A 24,057-nucleotide genomic window follows, 5' to 3' on the forward strand; every position below is an offset into this window, starting at 1 on the left:
AAATTCACTTCCTGCATATAACTCCCAACCTGTCAAATTACTGTGAAGGCATAAGTTTGCAAAATGACCCAGCAGAGGCTAACGTTCCCTCTAAGTTTAAATATGAATTGTTTCATGAAATAATAATGTTGGTCTTTGAACGCCTCCTTCCAACTTTTCTCCCCACAGGCTGAGCAGTGCGGGAAAAAGTAACCAGGACTAAACTGCTGGTTAAACTTTGAACATTCAGGCTCAATCAGCAGTTTCTCTTCCAGCTTTGACCTGTAGGGGGAGACAAACGTCCACAGTCAGAGCTGCAGAGCTACGTCTGACTCCATTCTGGGGAAGAATCAAACTATCAAACAGGGAGATTGAATCATTAGTAAAGCTGAAAAATAACTAAATCAGTGATGAATGTTTGATGATGTAAACGGAGCGTTTTTATTAGTTTATATGATACAGAAAAAAAACCCTAGATTTTATTCATGGTTCCTGCCCAGATGTTAAATTAACAATAGAATAAAAACTAATGTATACAAAACAATAAATATTTTTCTCATCAGTTAATCTACCTATTATTTTCTTGATTAGTGGGTTATAAAATCTGTAAGATGATTTGTTCAGATATCTTTAAAAAAGTTCAACCTTGATTGAGAAATATTGATGAAGTGAAAATCAAACGCTCACTATTTAAAATACACCAAAACGTTTAACAGAGTTCAAAGAAAAGACCGACACTGCCAGGTAAAGGAGGATGGCACGTCAGTGACTTACAATGTTAAACCAACAAAGGTCTATCTTTGTTTTGTTGTTCGTAAAATAATAATTTGGTACCACAAAAGGCCTACAAAGACAGCAAAAGGATAACGATCATTCCTGCTCTTCTAGTTGCACCAGAATGCTACAAATAGGCGAACGAGAGCCGCAAAATACTGGAAAGAGACATAAAACAGCCGAAAGAGATGCAAAATATCTTCAAAGTAATGCAAAACAACATAAGCTGGGTTGCACAAATCCATGCAAAATGTGCAGAGAGATGCAAAATGCAGAAACAAAACAGACAAAAAGGAGCAAATGATCACAAAGTGACACGAGGATACACACAGTACAGCTGCAAAGGCATAAAAATTACCTCAATGTTTAAAAAAGAAAAACCACAAAGAGACAAAAAGGAAAATTAATAACAAAAGGGAAGCAAAATGACATGAATGTATAAAAAGGAGACCTTCTACAAAGAGATAAAAAATTAAAGATGTGAAGTGACACAAAGAAATAAAAAGAGCCATAAAAGGATTAAAACACGACATGAAACGGCTGCAAAAGGACTTAAAATTCCCCAAACGGTTGAAAAATAACTACAAATCAGGATAAGGCAGCCACCTTATCTATATCTGTATCTATCTATGGGTATAACTACCAATCTGATCATAAAACCTGCAAAATAGATTTCCCCACTTTACCTGAGTGCACCCTGCTTTATTATTATTCTGGATTCAGGTGTAATTCTCAGTGATTGCTTTATGTAAGCGCCTTTGGTATTTTCCAAGAGAAATATTTTTAAAAAAAATGACAGACAAGTACATGAAGGCGGAAGGTACACACGTTTAAGCCGTTAAAAAAACAAACAAAACGTAAACGCAGCATCGGTTTCGGCGAGGCAAGGGGAGGGGTCACCGTGCACACCTGACGCACAGGCTCCTCCTTCTCTCACCTCTGTCACGCAGTTCTCTGCTTTCTGTTTGGCAGGCCGTGGGTTAGAAAGCTCAGCATCAGAGTAGGATATGAACAGTATGGCTGACAGCTGAAACCCGCCAGCTGAACAGAGTTTACAGGTAAGTCCTCGAAGATGGTCACAGGTTGGTGAGAACAGGTGCAGGCTGATTTTACCTCCGAATGAAACTTGATATGAAGACGCGGAGTGAGCCGAACTTGGCCGAAATGACCGCGGCTTTGTTTTAAACTCATGAGTGTATTTCAGTAGATGGACGGTTTTATAAAGACACGTGTGCCATTTTCTTTATGGTTTCACTCCGGCGCTCTGGCGGCGTGCCTGTGGCTCACCTGTGTTGGCTTTATTTAGGCGTACAGCTCGTTAGTTCCTGTCATACAGATGTGATAAGAAGCTAAATGTGCGGAGAGAAGCTTTGAGGGTTTCAGCTGGACTTTGGAAATCAGTTTATTCCCCAAAACAAACAAATATTCCTCAAATAAATCAGCGCGTGTAGATAACCAGGCTTGATCACTGCTTTGGTCTTAATTTAACACAGGTGTGCTTAATTGGACTGATGTCATATGAAGGCACGTGGGCCGTTTCACGGTGGGGTTCTGGGACTGCTCACACCTCACCTGTGCTACTGTAGCTCTGATTTGTGCTGCTGCCAGTTTGTACAGCTGGCCATTGTTTGTTTACAGATATGATAAGAAGCTCAATGTGTGAGAGGAATGCGGCGTTCCTCAGGATAGGGGTGAAATTTCCTTCCACTGTTTTAATAAAAGGTTATATTCAGAGATGGGGTGAACCGAACGTCTTGAACTGGACTAAAGTTTTAAAAAAAAAGTTTAAAAAAAAAATTAAACTCTTATAATTTTAGTATGCCATACTTGTTAGCTTTCGTTCACAGCATCACTTATTTTAGAAGGTAAACCTCATACAGTGTCTAACAAGTGTGTTCCCTCTGTGTCAGCATGCTTCAGGTACTCCATAAACAGGACGATCATCGTCCTGCATTAAACGGATTTCTTCAGACTCTCAGTAGTTTTCAGGCAGTTTTAATCCCCCCCCCCCCCCCCCCCCCCCCCCAAAAAACAAAAAACACGTTTTTACTCGTTTCATCTTCTCAGCTGTGAGGATCTGCAGTTTTTCATCACTGTAAATGAAATGTGTCGTACTGCTGGGTGACAAAACAAACATTATTCTAACGGGTTCCAACCAAAAATCATATATGAAACAGAAATTGGAGCTCCAGAACTGAAAAAGAAGGTTTAAACTGAGTGAAATGAATAATTTTGCCATTATGGGTTCAGTTAAGGGAGATAAAGTCGCTTTTCAGCTTCTAAAATGTGATAATTTTCCCTTTTATAAATTAGAAATATTTGAATTATGGGCTTGAGGAGTTTAAGACTATCATCTGTTAGATATTTAAAATACCCTAGAAAATCATTGCCAAATAAATTAATAATGAAAATGATCCAGACTTCAATGGTTCTTGGTTTTTTTTTTTTAAGAGTAATCAGTGTGTAGATGGCACCATAAAATTAGTCTGCTTTTTTTTAACAGTGCTGAAGTCATTCAGGCAGTCTTAATTTGAGGATCTGCTGCTTTTGCAGTCTAAACTGAGGACTCTGTTTTCCTCTGTTTGATACATTAATGTGCTTTCCCTGTGTTTGTGGGACTTGTGATGGTCGTTATTCACATGATGAAGTGTTGGCAGCTCTTTAAGTTTTGAGGTTTCATCCAGCTGCTTTTTTTTTTTAGCTTTGAGGTTCACTAGAGCTTTTCTTCTTTAGGCACACGCACACCTGTTCACACACACACCAACTGCTGCACGCTCGGTATTTGTGTTTGAACAGCGCCACGTTATTGATCTGCTGCTGCTGTGCTTGGAATAAAGGAGGCGCTCAGATGCTCGGGCTCTGCCTGCCATCTTTAAGGCTGTTTCTAAACCTGCAGGCAGGCAGCAGAGCTCATCACCTGCTGCACAATCTGCACGGCAATAACAAGATGACAATAAGCCGAGTCACTATGCTGCGTGTTCATTGTGTTTGCACAGAGCAGAGATTCAGAGTCTCACTGAGTGAAGACGCCGTTTAATTGTTCAGCTTTAGATGAGGCCAAAACTTTCTTTAATTTACAGCATCGTTGGATCCGTATCAGGAAATCTGATAAACAACAATGCAGTGTGATAAAACTCTGAGGTATAAGCCGCAGTGACAGCAGCTGAGGTGGTGGAGCAGGTTTATTGCTGATGGTGCAGGTGATGGCAGTTTGGCTGAAATGTCCTGAAGCAAAACACTGAGCTGCAGTGAACCTGGTGGTGCATGCTGGGAAGGGTTGCAGAGCACTTTAAACCAGACAGAGACTCAGAGAATCCTGGGTAGGAATCTGTGGCAGAGATGCTGCTACGAAACTTAAAGGGGAGGAAAAAGTTTAGTTAAACTTTATTTGACTGGTGTCTCTATACATGCAGTTTGTCCCAGTGAAGTTAATCTGCATTATGCAGATTAGACAGGCCAGTGGAAAAATAAATACTAGTGAAAGGGGCCTTTATTACCTCCTAGCAGAGGATATGCCCTCCTTCATGGGATAAAAGGAAGTGATGCCATCCCATAATTCATATGGTTGCTTTCTCGAACTGATCAATAAATGATGTGACACAGATCATGCAAATGTTAATTTAGTATTTTTTCCATTTCGTGCCATAACCTGCTGATGGGTTTTGAACCTGTAACAACAGCTTTTGTTAAAATCACAGATGAACTCTGAGCGTTTTGCACGAGTTCCGTCCTCAGCAGGATTATCATGAATTCATGGAGTCACAGAAAGCCTCGATGAAAGGAGGAGCTGCTCTGGATCGTCTCTCCAGCAGGCCGGATATGGACAGGAAGAGAAGCTAATCTAAATGAGTTTTTCATTTCACTTTCTGGGCTGTTTAGTCTGATTTTATTTGAAATGAGAACCTTTTGTATGACCTGCAGAAGAGCCGATGAGGAGACAGTGATGTATCTAAGATGAGTTTTTACAGTCCATCTTCTGGAGTCTGTAGTTTGACGTCAGCAGCGCGCTCTGCCACATTTTAAAGCGGCCTATCGTTAATGCAGCCGGATTCTCTCTTCCTGCGTCCTTATGATTTCTCCTTCACATCTTTCCTTCATCTCAATGGAAAATATTGTGAGATGAAGGAAAAGTGATCTTTGAAAGAAGTCGCAGGCAGGCAGCTGCTGTTGTGCTGTTGATTGAACTGAGATGTTTCCTAATCTGGAATCAAAGTTCTCTGTAAAAGAAAAGGTGGAAAAAAAAAAAATGATCACAAAAGAAACAGCAACTGAAAGCAGATGTGGCAGCTGTCAGTGTCAAATAACGATTCCACCTGATGATCTGTTACATTCACGTCCCTGCAGACAAAAACAAACAAATGTTTTTGTTTCCCGCCTGAAGCGTGGTCCTGTGGTATGAGAGGAATCCATGTTTTTGGAATGTTTATGGAATTGTTTAGTAACACATGAGGAAATGTGTTTTTTATATTAGGACGCGCTCTGTGGCAGGAGCGGGTGTTTGTGGAAAATCTGGTTCACATGTATTTGTGGCTTTATTTCCACAAGCACAAACACGCGTCAGCTGTGTTGTTTTTGTCGTATGTCAGTGAGTGCGATTGTTGGCGTGTTCTCGAAGGCGTTTTGTTTATCGCCAGTTTGCACAAACATTGTGACAAAAACTGGCTTCAGCTAAGAAGCTCTGCTGTGTGGAGTCATCTGTTCACACCGTGTTAAACCTCTGAATATTATTTCTAAGATTAGTTATAAATTGAACTTAAATATCTTTTTTTTTTTTTTTTTTTTTTTTTTTAATCACAATTGTATCCCAGTGTCAGTCCTATGATTTAGTATTAGGAAAACAAGTGTTACTTGCTGCAGTTCTGTATGAACTCCTTTTATATTAAAGTTTTTAATTAAAAATGAAAAAAAAAATCACACTAAAGTAATGGAAGAGATTTTGGTCCGTACTGAGATGATGGCATCACTCAGCTGCTGCACATCCATGATGAGGATCTGCTGTTCAGCACATCCCGAAGGTGCTCTGTTAGACGGAGATCTGGGGAGCGGTGACGTAATTGTGTGGGGGATATCTTCTTGGCACACTTTGGGTCCCTCAGCACTAACTGAACATTTATGCCTTTATGGAGCCGATCCAGCTGTTATAGTGTGAGGGGCAGAGTGCACCCTGTACAGGTCGCCAGCCTCTCTACGTGTGTGTGTGTGTGTGTGTGTGTGTGTGTGTGTGCGCGTGGGTTCTCACTAGGTGTTCTGGCTTCCTCTCGCAGTCTGAAAACAATTGGCTGTAGGTGTGACAGGTGTGAGTGACCTATGACAGGTGGGTTAGGCTCGAGTCCAGGCTTAACCCTAGTTTGGGTAGTCATGAGTAAATGGATGGATGAATGGAAAATCTGGAATCACCAGGCAGTGTTTACTCCATGTTTCTATTATTATCGTTGGAACAATACAGCACAGAAATGTAGTTCTCCCAGTCCTAATGCTTATTTTCACATTTCTGCGTGTGACGTGCAGCTGGATGATTAATGTTGTTGTTTATACGCATTGTACGCTCGTTCTGCAGAAGAGCATCGAGCTCAGTGTTTCCCTCCATCTGAATACAGGTCAGCAGTAGTTTGCATACAAATTTAACCAGCAAGCTCACTGGCACAGGGATCTACATCTGCGCTAATAATTAACCTCATCTCTCGAGCAGCCTGTGATTGGAGGCTAACCTTCACCTTTGCCCTCAGGTAACATGATGGAGGTGACAGGTCCCTGGGCAGAAGTTTTTGAGGGCTCAGAGACGAAGGAGGAGTCAGCTGAGACGCTGTTGGGCAGCTCCACTCTGACTCTGGCTCCTCTGGTAGCTGACTCGCCATCCGTTCGCCGCTCCCAGCCCATCCCGATTACCTCAAACAGGTACGACCAGCAGCCGCACACACATTACTCACAGGGACTACTCGATACTGTCACACACACAGCATGGACGTGAGTCATTACTCCCGAAGAAGGAGGTGAATGTTGACTCAAGTGAGTAACTCAGGAGTTTCTGTTCCTCCCAGTCTCAAAGACGTAAATGAAAAGGCTGCGAGCTGTCACCGGGTAGCTCTGAGGTGGTGTTTGACTTTCTTCTTTCTTTACTTCCATGGATTTCTTTCCCTGGACTGATGGATGAGCTAAGACAAAGATGCAGAGATGTCATCACCTCAGTGTCAGTGCAGTGAAATGAACTGGTGTTCCACATTAGGCAAGATCAGGAAGTCTGTCTACAAATTGTTGGACTTTTACTTTCCCGTTGTGGAAGATTTAAAAGTTAAAGTGTGAGGCTGAAACAGACACTTTAGGAGAGGATATAGATTATATACAAGTGGGACAGCCTTTCCCCACATACTTCTGAATCATTCAGCTTTATTAGTTACTATAAGTGGACTGATATCAGCCCAACAGCCAAAACTCTATTAAATCATAGCATCTGCCTTTTTTCTTCAGGTCTAGAACTCATTTGGTCTGTTACAGCTGTAAAATATCTCCCCTGCATCTGCTCTTCACTGTGCGTGAGCAGAAGAGGTACCGATTTTACGAAGCAATAAAAACACATAAAAGCAAACGTGTTAAACATGCTCTATGGGCCGAAGGCACACAGCAGCTGCAGCAAAAGCAGTTGCGTATGAGAGGAAAGAACTTGAGTGAGTAAGGCTGGAAAAAATACTGCATAAATATGTAAGCAAATTTAAAGCCAGCTGATCAGGTAAGACTCACTGGAATCATCATCCCATTAAGACCTTAACTACTACTACAGTTTATATTGCATTAAAGGAATGTGTTCCTTATATTTCTGTAGCATGTAAGATTTGTTTGAGCTCTGATTGAGATTGGGGGTTCCAGTACATGGCTCAGGTGACCTGTTTTAGGCTTACAGGTGCTGGTCATAAAATTAGAATATCATGAAAAAGTTGATTTTATTTCAGTAATTCCATTCAAAAAGTGAAACTTGTATATTCATTCATTACACACAGACTGTTATATTTCAAATGTTTATTTCTTTTAATTTTGATGATTATAACTGACAACTAATGAAAACCCCAAATTCAGTATCTCAGAAAATTAGAATATTGTGAAAAGGTTCAATATTGAAGACACCTGGTGCTACACTCTAATCAGCTGATTAACTCAAAACACCTGCAAAGGCCTTTGAATGGTCTCAGTCTAGTTCTGTAGGCTACACAATCAAAGTGTACGAGCAATAGGGATAACCTGCACACAGGTGCCAAAGCTCCCAGTACCTGCTTTAAGGACCATAGTAATCTTGTTAATTAGCCAGCGAACTCTCCTGACCATAACCCCATAGAAAATCTATGAAGAGGAAGATGCGATACGCCAGACCCAACAATTCAGAAGAGCTGAAGGCCACTATCAGAGCAACCTGGGCTCTCATAACACCTGAGCAGTGCCACAGACTGACCGACTCCATGCCACGCCGCATTGCTGCAGTAATCAGGCAAAAGGAGCCCCAACTAAGTGTTGCATGTTGTACATGCTCATATTTTTCATGTTCATACTTTTCAGTTGGCCAACATTTCTAAAAATCCTTTTTTGTATTGGTCTTAAGTAATATTCTAATACTGAATATTGAATTTGGGGTTTTCATTAGTTGTCAGTTATAATCATCAAAATTAAAAGAAACAAACATTTGAAATATATCAGTCTGTGTGTAATGAATAAATATAATTTACAAGTTTCACTTTTTGAATGGAATTACTGAAATAAATCAACTTTTTAATCATATTTTAATTTCATGACCAGCACCTGTATATTGCTTTTTAAGGCTTAAAGAAAAATAAGCAGCCAATGGAAGTGTGTGTGTGTGTATATATATATATATATATATATATATATATATATATATATATATATATATATATATATATATATAAAAAAAAGGATTAAAATTGCTTCATGTCTTTACTTCTTGTTGATGCTTTTTGGGGAAAGACACTTGATAGCCTTTAAAAAGTTCAGATCTTCTTAGTCTGCACATTCAGGTTCGAGGAATGTTGCAGAAATGGTGATGCCGTCTTCCAGAGAACTAATTGGTCAGGAGGAAGTGACTTCATCTCTTATCTGGATCGTAACCTGTTCTGGAACAAGTTAGGTCTGCAGCGTAGGTTACCATGGTGACACAGCTGGGTAATAAGTGAGCATCCAGGATTAAACCTGGCGTGAACTCATTAAGCCCCAAATCCTGCTTCATAGTGCAGGCCACCTGATTTTCAAACGGACGTCCACCCAGGATCTGAACTCGCTCGTTACGTCTCTGATGGTGGGCATTCCTGGCTCCAGTTGCCTAGGTAACCCTCTAATCTCTTTACCACCTCATACGTCACTTCATTCTCCTTGATGGTATCATCAATCACTCGTCTTGAAGGCGAGAATAATTTTATTTGTAACCCGCCCACTTTGTGTCACTAGCAGTTAATTATCCCCCATCATCGCTTGAAATTCCCAAGTGTCTGGTTGCCGCCTCCCTCCTGGTGACAAGTGGACGCCTCTTAAGGGTGTACTCAGTTGAGCGTGTCGTGCTCTGTCCCTGCTGAGGAGGTGGATGCAGTTCACCTGGCCTCTCAGCTGCCTCAGTGAAAATCACTTTAAGTAGTTAACAAATCTGTGAGGCCTGTGAGAGGAGAGCGTGTCACCGCTTCTAAAAACGGCCCCAATGAGAGAGCGAGGAAGCACAGGAGAGGCGCCGAGACAGAGTGCAGACCTGCAGAGGAGCGGGGGCGATGAGACTGTCATGATGTCAGGTTTATGCACACACACTGCTTAGATACATCAGGGCTGGAATCTGGCTTCATGTTGGTATCACTAGATTACTTTATGTTCCAGTGCTCCCGTTTACCCCTGTTTGTTTAACAAAACACAAATAAGCAAACTTCATAATGTCTGCATTAATGTGGTTCATTTCAAAGAATTATAACTGTTACATTACAGCCAATTCATAGCATGGCTCTGAATGTTCATGTCATCTTTACCATTTAATTGTAATTTACTGACTGCATGATGTGCTAGTTTCTCTTTTTCTTTGAGTTTCTCATTTTGATGATGATGCGCTCTTTCATCTGTTTCCAGGGCGAAGGGCGTGGAGTCGTTCTCGTCCTCCGTCCCATCCATACCAAACCCGTTCCCGGAGCTGTCCAAGTCTCCAGTGTTCATTAGCTCATTTCCACCACAGTCCTGTGACAAACATGTAAGTCTGCATGAGCTAATTCAGACCTCCAGAGTGAAGCTTTATCTGAACTCTGCGCAGAGCCAAAGTCATCATGAACAAAAGGCTTAAACACTGGTGCTCCTGCACCTTTAAGGTGTTCCTTATTATTTATATCCATTCATTAAATGTTAAAATATTTAATATTTAGTCTCATGTGGTATTAGTTTTTTTTTTTTTTTTTTTTTTTCCAACCAGCTTCTCTCTGAATTCAAGCCTCATTTCTGTCATCCCTTTAAAAATAAGGATGGCCATATTCTGCAACCAGATTATTATTATTATTATTATTGTTAATAATAATAATAATAATAATAATCCTCCACACCTGAAAATAGTCCTCATGGGATGCATTGTGTCCTCCTGTTTTCTTCCATATTAGTCTTTAATATCATTTTCACTTCGGGCTTGAGGTTGAGGGTGAATGTCAGGGTGGGGGAGTTATGAAAGCAGCATGTTGTTGGTTTTGGTCTTTTCGTGGATTTTTGGTGCTTTTAGGAAGTGATTGTTTGGCCAAATCCGAGTTTCTACTGTGAGTCCATCACACCTGCTGGGATCTGACAGGTGGTATCAGGACATGGAGCCTTCAGTGTATCGAACTGTGTCTTAACCTGTTTGTGCCGGTGACTGACAGCAGAGCTGCGTTTCCATGCCTGCAAATCACAAACACTGCCAGAGTAAACACGTCCACGGTTACATCAGCATGTCGGCGTGCTGCTCTCGCCCGGGGCCAGCTGTGGGGCGGATTTATTCAATGATTTTTTTTTTTTTTTTTTTTTCTTTCTAAATATTCCATCAGAAAACATCAGTGCTCTCACCTTTTCTCGGCCCTGAGTCGTGTCTGCACTCTTCTTCATGGGATGGTGAGCTGACAGTAAAACACTTTGACATTAACTTTTTGCTCCTCTGTGGACTTCTTCAGGTCTCTCCAGGATCCAGCATGAGAGCCTGATGGCCAGTAAAAAACACGTGGGCCAATTTGATTGGTCAGTGACAATGTGTCCACCAATCACAGTAGTGTGTTCACCTCATGAATGAATATCCTGTCAGTGGGATTTAAATCAGCTATAAAGAGTGATCTCAGTGTGTGGGAGAAACAGCAGGAAGGTGATGCTACAGGCATGCAGGGCTGGACAGCATGAGTGGCACACGCACACACACACACACACACACACAGTGATGTCATAGCTCATGATGAAGCTGCATCCTGTCCTCTCATATGCCGAGCAGCAAAGAGGTGCCACGACCGGGACGGTGACCCCAGGTGGAGTGAAGGAAAATGTTTTTCCAGTGTCGACAGCCGCCGTGCTTCATTACCATAACTACAATCAGAGCCTTCACAGGTTAAAACCCCAGTAAGAGTCTTTTATCAGACCACCTGTTCACCAAGCTTAAATCTTTTCAGCTGCTCCCATCCATCACATGACACAGCGCTAAAGCTCCTGAATGAAGAACAAGCTGAAACTAAGACAGGAAAGGCCCAAAGGCATTTCCATAAAGAAATGCTTTTCCCACTCTGCTGTGGAAGAACTTCACCATCCTGCAAAGAAACCTGAACTCAGCTCCATCCAGCACAGTGATTCTGAGCCAGGCCTTATTGCCTAATCACTCCCCCAATCAGTGCTGGACTTCAGCAGTGCTCGGACTCCCTGCAGCCGGTTGCACATCTGCTGGAGAATGGAGGCAAAGCTGAGGTTATTTGCACAAAGTGATTCATTGAATTTGAATTTCACACCATTTTGGCCTCCAGCAATAATGAAAACCAAAGGATCAATTTGAGTGCACCGTTTTCCTGCAGACCACTCAGTCTTTACTTTACTGCTCTTTGAAAATGCATTTCAGTTTCACAGTAAAGCAGTTGGTGTTTTTTTTTTTATTTATTTATTTTTTTTAGTAGTTTAGCTTAAAATAATACTTTCTGACCTTTTTTTTTTTTGATCAGAGCAGCATGTAAAACTGCTAATAGAACATAAACCTCAAAAAAACAAAATGTGAGGAGATCAGAATGAATTGGTGAAAACACAAAGGCTCGTGGCAGAGTTGGGAGACAGCTTTGGTTAGGTAACAGAAGACTTTCAGATTTCCAAACGGGCCGCAGCGATCTGACCTTTTTAAATAACTACCATAGAGGACGCTTTGCTTTACATGAGTGCTTGTAGTTAATTAGTGAAACCAGCAACTTATGGATAAATAAATAAAATCTGTGTTTTAAACACAGATTTTTTTTTTTTTTTTTTTTTAAATATCATCCGAATTAAGAAAGTCATAGTGGCCTGACCCGATACTGACGTGGGGATTTCCACTGAAAGAATTTTCCTCCCGAAATCATTTGGGCACCCATTATTCTTCCTGATGCAGCCACTTGCCCAACCAGTCTGGACTTAATTGATTGACAGGTGCAGGTTTCTGAGGTTTCTGGTTGGGCAGGTTTGCTGTCTTTTACTTGAAAGCTGCTGCGAGATCCAGACACCGTGTCAGACAGTGGCATGCTCGGAGCAGCATCCTGACCGGTGAATAACCTGCCCTCAGTCCACCTCTGCAGCATCAGCAGCACACAGTCGGGCCTCATGCACGGCTGCTTCATCAGTCTGTGTATCTAAACTCACACAGATGAAGATGGGAGGGATTTGGTCTGTTGTAAATACTCAGAATCCACTAAGATACAAATGAGACAGACAAAACTGGCCTCGCCCATGTTGATCTAAAATTAGGCAGGATTTGAAGGACCTTCAATTTATGTGTCGAGGCTTATTAAATACAGTATGTCTGTCTGATGTTGCACAACAGTTGGCAGGTTCTTGGCCTCACTTTTGGCTGCTTGCATTGAGTGTGCTGAAGCAGTGCCAAAACCAGCTGTAAGATTCATGTAGTGCACTTATTTGTGTCTTGGCTAATGCAGCTTTAACCTCGGCCGTTTTTAAAGTACACGAATTGTGCAGTTTTTAGGTGCTACTTCAACTCCACTGCTTTACAGTGAGATTTAATGTTTTACTTTTCCATTTACATTTATGCCACAGCTGTAAGCAGTGGTGCAGGCACAGCTGGATATCATAGCGAGCACACAGCCTCTAACAGCAGCTCCACATCACGATGCTAACAGATCATCTGCAGATCTCACCAGAATCCTGCTCACACAGCTGTTTTTTGCCTAACAAATGGAAATCTATTTTCATTGGCTCAAATCCAGCAGCTGATGTTTGCAACAGGCTGCTGTTAATGCTGATTAAAAAGCGTGTTTTATTTTGCACCTGATGTGGTTGTAATAGTTGCTGCTAGATTCTACAGCAAGAGTGTACCTTGCACAGGCGGGTGGCTCGAGGCTGAGTGGGTCCAAATCTTTCTGTCCTGTAACGCTTCACCGAGTCCGCACCCTGAATCTTTAAAGTCGAGCTTATTTCTGCCCTTCTGTGACCTCACTGACATGTTGAGATTAAAGTTAACTGACCTGAGCTTAATGTGGAGAAATGGAGCAAAGATGGGTCCCAATACAAGGACGTGTCTCTTCCTGGTTATCACAGGTAGCTGAGCTGATTGGCTCGCAGTGTTTCAGGTCACATCTGTTCTGCTATTAATACAGTTATCAATGAGACTCACAGGTCAGAAGTGTGTTTAAGGTTTGAGGCTCGTGTGTGCGTGTGCATGCATGTGGCACAGTGACAGTAACACAGGGATGGTTGGTTACTAAGGCTGTTCTTCTACACGTCGTACAATTCAGTTGTAGATTTCACTGATTTCAAGTTTGGGATGATTTGCAGTAAAACGGCTCTTCTCAGTTTCTCCACCTGAGCTGTTGGATTATCTCACAGTCACTGTTAGCTGTAAGAAGATGACGGTGCATTTACTTTATCATGATCAAAAAGATATAACTGAAAATGTAAAAACTGAGTAGTTTAAGAGCATCATGCTGTGACCTCATCTTGGGGACCTGGCTGTCTTTTTTTTGGGGGGGGGTTATTGGCTGTCAGTAGCTCACAATAAGAACATGCTCAGCATTTCTTTTGACCCCTGGGTAATACCAACTGCTGCCCCCTAAAAGATGTTTTTATGTTAAACTCCTTAAAGATCAGCGAGCTACTAATTGAAGTCTGAATGCAGAAAATGTGTAATTATTTTGTTGTGTAAGGCTGAGAAAAAAATTTCTATGCTACCCATCATTTTTATAAAATTCCAATTTTATTTAAACAGATTATATTAGAAATGGCTCAAACATTACTTATCATTTTAATTTCCTATTTTCATTTTTTTTTTTTTTCCTTTTCCCCCTTTCCTATGTCTTGTGTGTGTGTGTGTGTGTGTGTGTGTGTGTGTGTGTGTGTGTGTGTGTGTGTGTGTGTGTGTGTGTTCAGATGATTAAGGTGTATGGAGAGGACAGCCATAGTAGGTCTGTGTGGATTTCTCCAGGAGAGACAGCCAGGGAGGTGTGCCACATGCTGGTGCACAAGGCTCACTGCAGCGACCAGGAAAACTGGGCCCTCCTCGAAGTCCATCCCACCCTCGGTTTGGGTAAGACGACACTGTGAAACCACCCTTTAACCGAGGTGAAATCACAGGTATGTTGAAGCTTCACACACCTCATCCTGTCTCCACAGAGAGGTGTCTGGAAGACCACGAGGTTGTATTGGAGGTTCAGGCGACCTGGGCTCTGAAGGGTGACACAAGATTCATGTTCTGGAAGAATTACGCCAAGTACGAGTTCTTCAGGAAGCCAGTGGTATGCAGCCAGCTGTGTTACACCTACAAGTCTAAAGAAAGGAGTTTAAAATTAATCCCCCTGTTTTCCTTCTTACATAACAGTAGACTCTGAGCAGAGCCTTTTATTAAACATGTTGCTGCAGTGGATGTTAACAAGGCCTGACGTCATGGTGGATTGATTGACAGGTTGCGTGCTGGTGCAGACACGCTGGCTTAATGCCTCAAATAATTCATTACGTCAGCTCTGCTCTGTCACCTATGCTGTTAAACAGAGATGACACTGAAAACGATCCTGGCTGTCTGTGTAACATGCGCCCACAGTGCCTCCAGAAGGCTCTGGAGGGAATATGATCACACGGTTAGGCCTTTAACTTCTGGCCTGCTCAGTGCAAGCGTTCTATTCAGTTTTATAAAGGAAACAGAAATGGGTCATTTTAGTCCTCAGTTACTGAAACTACGAATGAAAATGCTGCTTAGTGGGTACTAGTGGGATAATTTTAGCTTGTTTATTGATGTGGCCTGAATTGATCCATAATATCCAGATCATAGATGTACCTGGTAACTAGTTTCCAGGTCTAAAAGTAAGACTGCTCTGAGATGATCCTGATGTAACTGATGAGGTTTAAAGTTGTTTGCACTAATATCTCTGAGCTGTTTGAACTGTTATTCATGTTCTTTAGTAACCAAAATGTATTTTAAATGTTGCTAAATTGATTTGCATAGTGTGGCTAATGTTAGCAGTGCTAGCAGCTGAAGGTTAGCATCCACACACCTGCAGGATGTAATTTACCATCACTTCAGTCGAGTGCCGGTTTCTGCCCGTTTATTACAAGGGCGCCACTCTCATCTCACATCTTCCATCACAGAGGGAGGTGCTGTCATCTGTCAGGGGCAGCGTCGTAACCTCTCAGAAATGCATCCTTTCCCCAGAAGGGCATTTCACCATTATAAGTCCAAACCCTGCATGTATCATGTATGTTCCTACTTTAATGTCACCTTTATGTGTGTGAGGATTAACATTGTTTACATTGTTTCCTTTTGGTTCCTTATCACCTGATTTTTCCCGTTTAGCTGGTGGTCCGTGTTTGCCTCTGAGTTTGATAGCGAGAGCTTCTGTGCAGAGACGGCACATCAGGTATAGATCAGGTCAGTTGTTGGTCTACCTTTGCAGCACTTCTGGCCTGTCTTCCTGAATCTGTGCAGTTCTGGGCTAAACACTTGGATCTCTGTAAGTGTGTGTGGGAGTTTCCCACATTAACGCCAGATTTGCTCAGTGCTGCACTGAAATTAGCAGGTAACATAGTTCATATTCCTTTAATCCCACTAGCAGACATCTTGCCTGTCTGAAATTGTGTCAAATATTTCTGCACATTAGGATCTTTTGGGAAGGGGAAGGATTACCCAACTATGTGTGTGTTGCTCTTACACCATAAACACTGTTGGATGGTTCCTGTTTAAATTTCTTTTGATGGTACAACAGTTTAATTAGTTTATGCTTACTCAGATCAGCTTACGAGGGACTTATTGTTTGATACAAATGGAAATGTAATGGCTAATAGTTTAATGTTTCCTTGCTGGTGTTCCATCATGCGTCATGCTTTGGACACAGTGGGTATTAACTGTCTGTGTGGCCTTAAATGACCTCAGAGTTGAGTTGAAGTTGACCGTGCAGAAACCTGCTGACAAATCAGCAGCAGCTCGTCTCCTCTGGGCACTTCTGGAATCGGATACCGGTTTGATTTCTTTGTGCACATGACTGTAAATTTCCCCGAGGCTTTCTCTGAGCATGTCACATGTCGTTGCAACTTTAATGCATCTTAAAGGAGAATGATGTGTGGAAGGTGTAGTGGCTCTTCATATGTGCATACAGTCGTCCCCAGATTGTTGACTGGTTGATGAAGCAGCTTCTTTGTGATGGAAATGAGTGCCTGATTTTAATGACAGTCCTCTGCCTCTTCCCACAGCTCTTCTTCCCAGAGTCCATGATCTCTGACAGTGCTGATGTCAGCAAGGGTATGACATCATCAGAGCTCATTAAGGTAAACTGTCCTGGAATCAGTGGCTCATTTATGGCAACTTGTGAACATCAGCGTATGAAGTTGATCTGTCAGCTTTAATGTGTAAAATCATTTCTGTGCATTTCCATTCATTTTTATTAAATTACTGATGTTTGCTGAATGAGCAAAGATTTTAGAGAACACATAAGAAGAAGTGAGACCAAAACATCAAAAATTATAATCAACAATATTAGATTCATTCAGCAGAATAAAGAGGACAGCATTAAAAAAAACTGGGGTTGTAGCATTAAGATGTGATATTACTACAAATCAGAATCCATTTCACAAATTAATTTTGAAATGTCTTTAAAGACCCGATATTCACCAAAAATGATGAAGGCAACGATGAGAACAAACCAGCCAGTCTTCTTACAGATGCTTGGAAAAGTGTTAAATTATTCTACAGTGAAGCCGGCAACCAAACACACACCGAACACACACTGCAGCACGTGTAATGTGTGGTTTTTACCTGCAGTGCCACAGTTGGCAAGCAGTGTTCCAGCACCACTCCTGCTTTTCCCAGTTACAGTAGGATACTGACACACTTCCAGTACCACATCCTGATTTGATGTTGGATTAATGAGCCGTGATCCTCACTGTGAGGAAGACGCTGGAGATTGTTTTCTCATCTGAACGATATCAGGCTCGACTTTGCTTTCTGAAATATGTAAAATAAAATCTGACAAATGATGCATTCAAGAATATAAATTTACTCATACGTGCACCATCGGAGCACTTCATTTAACTGCACTGTAGTCTGAAAGCACTGACTGTGGGGACAAGCATTTGTATAACATAAGAGCAAAGTCGGGCAGCACGGTGGCGCAGTGGTTAGCACTGCTGCCTCACAGTTAGAATACCATCTGGAAGGCCTGGTTTTGATTCCACCTTGGCCCAGGCCGCTCCCTCTCTCTGTGTGGAGTTTGCATGTTCTCCCCGTGCTTGCGTGGGTTTCCTCCGGGTACTCCGGTTTCCTCCCACATTCCAAAGACATGCACCTACTGGGGTTAGGTTAATTGGCTAATCTAAATTGCCCATAGGTGTGACTGAGTGCGTGAATGTGAGTGTGAAAGGTTGTCTGTCACTCCGTGTTGGCCCTGCAACAGGCTGGCGACCTGTTCAGGGTGTACCCTGCCTCTCGCCCTATGACAGCTGGGATAGGCTCCAGCCCCCCCGCGACCCTTAACAGGATGTGCGGAAGCGAATGGATGGATGGAAGAGCAAAGTCTCTGCAGGTTATGACTCTTACACATACAGCCAGTAATAAAACGATCAAAAACGGGATCCGACTTCTTTAGGTATGGGGCAGCTGCATTCATAAAAAGCAAATCACCTTAATGTAGGTAATGATTACATGGTATTCTTGGGTACTTTTGAGTTTGTATTGAGGTGCGTTCACTCATCAGGACCTGCTGAAGTCGGGGACCTGTCCAGAGATCCAGGGTTTCCTGCATGTGAGAGAACCAGGACGAAAGGCCTGGAAGAAGGTCTTCTTCTTCCTCCGCCGCTCGGGACTCTACAGCTCCGCCAAGGGCTCGTCCAAGGTCAGCAGGTCCAATCACACTTAGACCTTTACAGGATCTTCATCACCTCCAGTTTGGGGAGTAAATTGGGTTTCTATGTGTTTCTTGGGTCTAGGAGCCTCGTCACCTGCAGTATGTGGCTGATCTGGATGAGCTGAACGTCTACACTGTGGTGAACAGCCGCAAACTGTATGGAGCGCCTACAGATTTCACCTTCTGTATCAAGGTGAGTTCTTCCCTGAGGCAGGAAAAACAAATGCAGGATTTTTTCCATGCTGGCTCACTGCGAGTGCTTTTCCACTGCTGATGCGCCACAATAAAAGCATCCGCCTTGTTTGTGTGAAGCAGCAAAAATGGGAAAGTTTAGAGAAACAAAGCTGATATCTGACAGGGTCACAAACCAGACATCTCTGTAGTTTTCAGAGCAGTTTACATACTGAATACATGTAAGAAATTGTTCAGTATGATCACTCTTACTGAGCAGAGCTAGCCACACATTTTGGCACAGCTACAGCAGACCAACCTTGGCCGGTGGCCACCGGGCCAGAACCTGCATGCACAAAATCAGGACCTCCTTTACAGAAATGTAGCTGCCATTAATGTTTCTCTACCATAACAAGTAAAAACAGTTCAGGAACTGAATTTAAATTTGGAGGGTTGAGATGAGATGGTCAGCAGTTCCCGATATCCTAAAGGAAAATTAAGTAACATCCAAAAATCAATAAAAGCTGCAGCATGGTGGGCAGGTGGAGCAGCCACACTCTTAAATACATTTATAAATGATATTAATTATAGTTTGTGGCAATAAATGGAGCAAATATCAGCTGCCTCTTCACTGGTACATGGACTCAAACTCCACCTTATTGAACTGTAACCTGTGCAGCAGGTTCAGATTAGAGACCTTTAGCTCATAATGGATCACAGACTGTTAATAACAACTCCAGTCCAAGACAGTGGAGCTGGAGTCTCCAGGACTGTAGAGACTCACAGCAATGGCCTGATGAGCCATGTGTTAGGACGCCAATGCTAACTGGTTAGCAGTGACCAGCAGTAGCTGCTGTCGGCTGCTCCCGTGCCACAAGCGGTCGTCACAGCAGCTTGCTCTGATTTGGCAGCATTACACCAGCTGAAACCAGTGACCTTTGTGCTTTCCCAGCAAATGCGTTAACCACTACAGTATTGGATGATATGCAATTGGAGACATACTTTCAAAATAAAACGTGGGGATTTATCAGTAGTGAAGTATTGGTGGTGATGTTTCAGTAACTTCCTGCGCTGTAGATTTTTAGTAGTGACCAAGCGTTTAACTCTGTGTGTGACTGGACAGCATTTTTAGCCTGGTCAATCATGAGACAAGAGAGAGCTGACAAGAGAGAACATTAGCACTTAGCATTTTGAAAGTTAATAACTTTGCTGAAGTTAAAACTCAACAAGCTGAGGTAATCTCACTCTGTATTTGTGTGTTTGCACAGCCTTCCAACAATCCCATCCGTGTTCAGGATCTGAGGTTCCTGTGTGCTGAAAATGAACAGACACGGACTTGTTGGACATCCGCCTTCAGATTGTTCAAGGTATTATTTATGCAAACAAACACCCAGTTTATTTTTTTCCCTAAGTGTAGATGGTAAGTGATGTTTTTGTGTGCTGTCAGCATGGGAAGCAGCTCCAGTGTAACTACCAGATGTCCAAATCAGCTCCGCAAAAACAGGAAGGAACCAACCTCACAGATGGCAAAGTGAGTTCGTCATTCACGACGCGACAGCGTGAGTGAGCCTGTTTGCAGCGTCATCTCGTGTTCATGCTGTTTTCTTTTAACTGTGTGTGCAGTCGAAGTCTGAGGCCAGCCTGGTGGCCATGGACTTCTCTGGGAAGGCTGGAGGGAGGGTCATCCAGAACCCGATGGAGGCCCAGAGTGCAGAGCGGGAGGAGGGGCTAGCCTGGAGGGTGAGCAGAGAGAGGGTCTGATGCAGGACCAGACCTCCTTTAATCAAAGTGTTTCCAGAGCACCTTCGAGTTGGCACAGTTCAAAGTGCTTCACAGACGATTGAGACAAATAAGATGCAATAAAACAAATGATACAGCGATCAAAAAATTAAATTATACAACATAACAATTGGTGATTCTAAATTGCCCATAGGTGTGAATATGAGTGTGAATGGTTGTCTGTCTCTGTGTTGGCCCTGTGACAGGCTGGTGACCTGTACAGGGTGTACTCTCCCAGCTGTCATAGGGCGAGAGGCATAGGCTCCAGCAGGGCTGTGACACCAGAGCCCTGAGCTGGCAGAGGCTGCAGAGCTGAGTGGGAGCTTCGTACAGGATGTTATGACCCAGTGGTAAAACACAAGTACTGAGTGCAGCTTTCTGTAGCAACTGTTTGGGCCTCATTTAGCTCTTAATAACATCACTGACACAAAAGCTTGAAGAGGAAACTTGTACTATTAGATACACAAACATAAATTATGTTGTTTAACTCTCTCAGGTATAAGCACCTGTAACTCTAACCCTTTTTTTGGCCCACAGCTGTCATGTTTGTTTATCCCTAAACCACAGGGTTGAGGTTCTGCCTCGCTGATGACTTCACAGGTTTAAAGTAGATCTATTCTTCTTATTCCCAGCTCCTTATTTCTATTCCCGGGCTCTTCTGGAGTAGCTTTGCGTGGTTCATCATTCAAAATAATCCTTATTTATTTCAAACTAAGCCTCAGTGAAACAAGATGCTTTAGCTCCCCTGTTTATATTGATTGACTTCCCCTCACAAACAGAAGGTTTGAATGGCAGGTGTGGAGCTTCTTTATTAGAGATGGACTATATTAGGAATATCCTTTCTGTGACCTGCAGAGGCACAGAAAGGGGGGTGAAAAATCTGCCTGACGCTTGGGCCCTTGGCTCACAGGGATTATTGTACATACACATGACAAAAACTAAGGAAAAGCAGGAGACCCTTATCCTTACCTTATTTAACTTGTACCAGGCCTTGATGCAGCCTCTCAGTTCATCCTCCGTCTGAAGCTCCTGCCCATTTAAATCACTTTTCTTCTTGTGATTGGCTGCTCCTCACAAACAGAAGGTTTGAATGGCAGGTGGCTGGAAAAGCCATATTAGGGATATCCACACAATGACATCATACAGAGCAAAGATTTGAGAAAAAAAAAAAAAGAGAGAAAAAAGCTGTCTGTACTTAGAGCAGTCTGAAGCCTGAGCTGTTGAATCACAGTCCAAGTTTCACACAGGGATTACTGTACAAATATTCCCTGTGTGAAACTTTAATCCGAACATCCGTCATTGTTGTAGTGTTACACAAAATAACAAAAGCATAGCAGGTTCAGTTTGAAATGCAACTAAATTATACACATTCTTGTTTTGTTTTTGAGAAAAAGCATTTTTAGTAACAATAATTCAAAAAAATTATGAAAATATAGAAATGTAATGCCATTTATGAAGTAAAGGGTAAAGCTGCTGGATTTTCTATATTTTTAACATATTTTTCTGTAAACTGGTTGCTGCAGAATGTCCTATTTTCTCGTCTCCCACAGCGAGTGGGCCTGTGGGTGCTGCTCGCTGCACAGAGCAGCCAGTGTGAGGCGTGCCTGCAGTGGGAGAGCCAAACTTTCTCTGTACTGTTCAAAGATTTTTATTTTTTTTTCACTTTTTGGAGGGAAAAATTCATGAAATCAGCAACACTGAAGCTTGACAGTCACTGCTGTGGGAGAGAGATGGTTCAGCTTCAGTTCCACATAAAAACATGTATATTTATACAAAAGTCCAGAAGGAAAACCAAATCTCTGCACAACAAATATGTGGGTGCAGATCTTCATGATTTTCTCTTGGGTCCGTCATGTTTGATCGGCATTCTCAGGTCTCTGCTCTTAACTTGATGTGATTAACCTAAACTGCAGCTGTATGTGCATGTGATAAACTGGGATCATTCTTGAGGAACTGGAGGGAAGTGATGTGAAATGCCTGAAACAGTATTTTAACCATTTTTCTGCTGTTTGTTTTTCCTTTGGTGACACAGAGGCGAGAGGCCCTGAGGTGCAGCCTGCCTAACCTGAACACTGCTGTGAGACCTTCTTGTAAGTCCATATGAGGGGACATGGGTCCTAGTCCAGGGTTCATTTAAAAGAAAAATCATGCTTATTTGTTCTATACCTTTTATCTGTTTTGTGTTTAGCCATCCACAAGACCCAGCTGTGGTTTCACGGTCGTGTTTCCAGGAAAGAAGCAGAGAGACTGATAGAGAAGCAGGGGCTGGTAGATGGGTGAGTGGAGGATGATGGTAAAGACCTTTTTGCACATCAGTAGCTTGAGCTTTCTTTGTGCAGTGATCAGTTTGTATTCAATTAGCTGCACATGGAGAGGTCTTTTCTTTGTGGGAGTGATGTGTAGAGGAAACAGGACCAGCTCATTTTAACAGGTCTTACTAGTGGCTCAGACCATGTGGTTAGGGTTACCCCTATTCAGCAAACAGGCAGAGGTTTTACTTGTTACTGCCATCACTGGGAGACTGCCCAGAATACCCTGCTTAGCTTGTTGCCACCAGTCCCCAACCTCAGGTAACTGGAAGATGGATAAATTATTAGTACAAGTTAAAAAATTCAGTTTTGATTAGTCACTAGTGACACCCTTATTCCTTCCATGATATTCGTGCAGGACCCAGTGATGTCTGTCAGACATCTGCACATCAGTGGACTGAGCAGATTCCCTCTTTACTCCCAAACAGGCAGCAAAGCCAGCTCACTTTGCTCATGCAACAGTTGACTGCTTGCAGCCACCATGTTTCACAGCTTGCTGAGTTCAGCTGAATGTTCCACCCACACTGGATAAAGGACTGAGGCCTCAGCTTCCACAGTCTGAGAAGTGAAGCCAACATGGAAGTACCTTAAAGATTATTGCTGGGTTTTCTTGTTCACCTTTGTTCATGTTATCTGGATCCAGGCAAAGTTTACTACCAGTCTTTCACCTGTAGAGTGCCCTCTGGTGGTGCTTTTGTGCAGTGCACTAAAATACCTAATGCAGCATCTCCCTATCAGGTTTAATAGTGTACTGAAGACCACATAGTTGGCATTTCTAAATACTGTCCAAGACTTAATGACAGTTGTGCTGCTTCTACCAGCACCTGGGATATCACAGTGCACAGGGTTACACAATGAGTGTTCAGATTTTTGTAATGGATTATGCTGTCAAGGAAAATGCTGACCCGTGCTTTACAGGTGCCCCACAGGTGTTTTCTGTGAGGTGTGCCTCTCTCAGGAGTATGACCCTGAGCTGTTTTTGGTAGGATGTTCCTGATTCGTGAGAGCCAGCAGCACGCTCGCTGCTTCGTCCTGTCGCTGTGCTACGAGCTGAAGACGAAACATTATCTGGTGATCCTGGTGAGTTCCCTTCATTCAGTCTCTGCTCAAAAGAAGAAATCCCTTCTGTATGCGTGATGCACCCTGATTGTGATAAACTTTGCGTCTGCAGTTTGAGGACGGTGGCAGGACGTACTTCACCATGGACGACGGCGACACGCTCTTCATTGACCTCCTGCAGCTGGTGGAGTTTCACCAAATCAACAAGGGCATCCTGCCAGTGTGCCTCAAACATCCCTGCGTCTGTGTAGCTCTATAAACCCGCGGCTCCGTCACCTCACCTCTGCCCTGCTGCACCACCCGAACTCACTCAATCAGGGTCTGAAAGAAAATCTTTAACTGCAGTGGGATTGATTTATCAGGGCTGTGAGACGAGGACTCGTGGGACTCCAAACACGAAGCATATTGTCTGCTCCTCCTCCTTTCAGTTTTTTTTAAATTATTCT

At 42.7% G+C, this 24,057-nt stretch overlaps 1 protein-coding gene across 1 annotated transcript; it reads left to right on the forward strand.

Moving 5' to 3' along the window:
* The first annotated feature begins 1,722 nt into the window (after positions 1 to 1,722).
* On the forward strand, positions 1,723 to 24,057 carry LOC115797890 (growth factor receptor-bound protein 7-like). The gene is made up of 15 exons (XM_030754434.1): positions 1,723 to 1,811; positions 6,480 to 6,648; positions 9,856 to 9,973; positions 14,335 to 14,491; positions 14,578 to 14,699; positions 16,645 to 16,719; positions 18,144 to 18,281; positions 18,376 to 18,486; positions 19,733 to 19,831; positions 19,912 to 19,995; positions 20,088 to 20,204; positions 22,276 to 22,333; positions 22,432 to 22,519; positions 23,539 to 23,632; positions 23,724 to 24,057. Exons 2-15 carry the CDS (start codon positions 6,485 to 6,487, stop codon positions 23,868 to 23,870), a joined length of 1,572 nt encoding a protein of 523 aa, XP_030610294.1. The 5' UTR covers positions 1,723 to 1,811; positions 6,480 to 6,484; the 3' UTR covers positions 23,871 to 24,057.

This window comes from Archocentrus centrarchus, chromosome 19 (genome assembly GCF_007364275.1).
Source record: "Archocentrus centrarchus isolate MPI-CPG fArcCen1 chromosome 19, fArcCen1, whole genome shotgun sequence".
Lineage (NCBI taxonomy): Eukaryota > Metazoa > Chordata > Actinopteri > Cichliformes > Cichlidae > Archocentrus > Archocentrus centrarchus.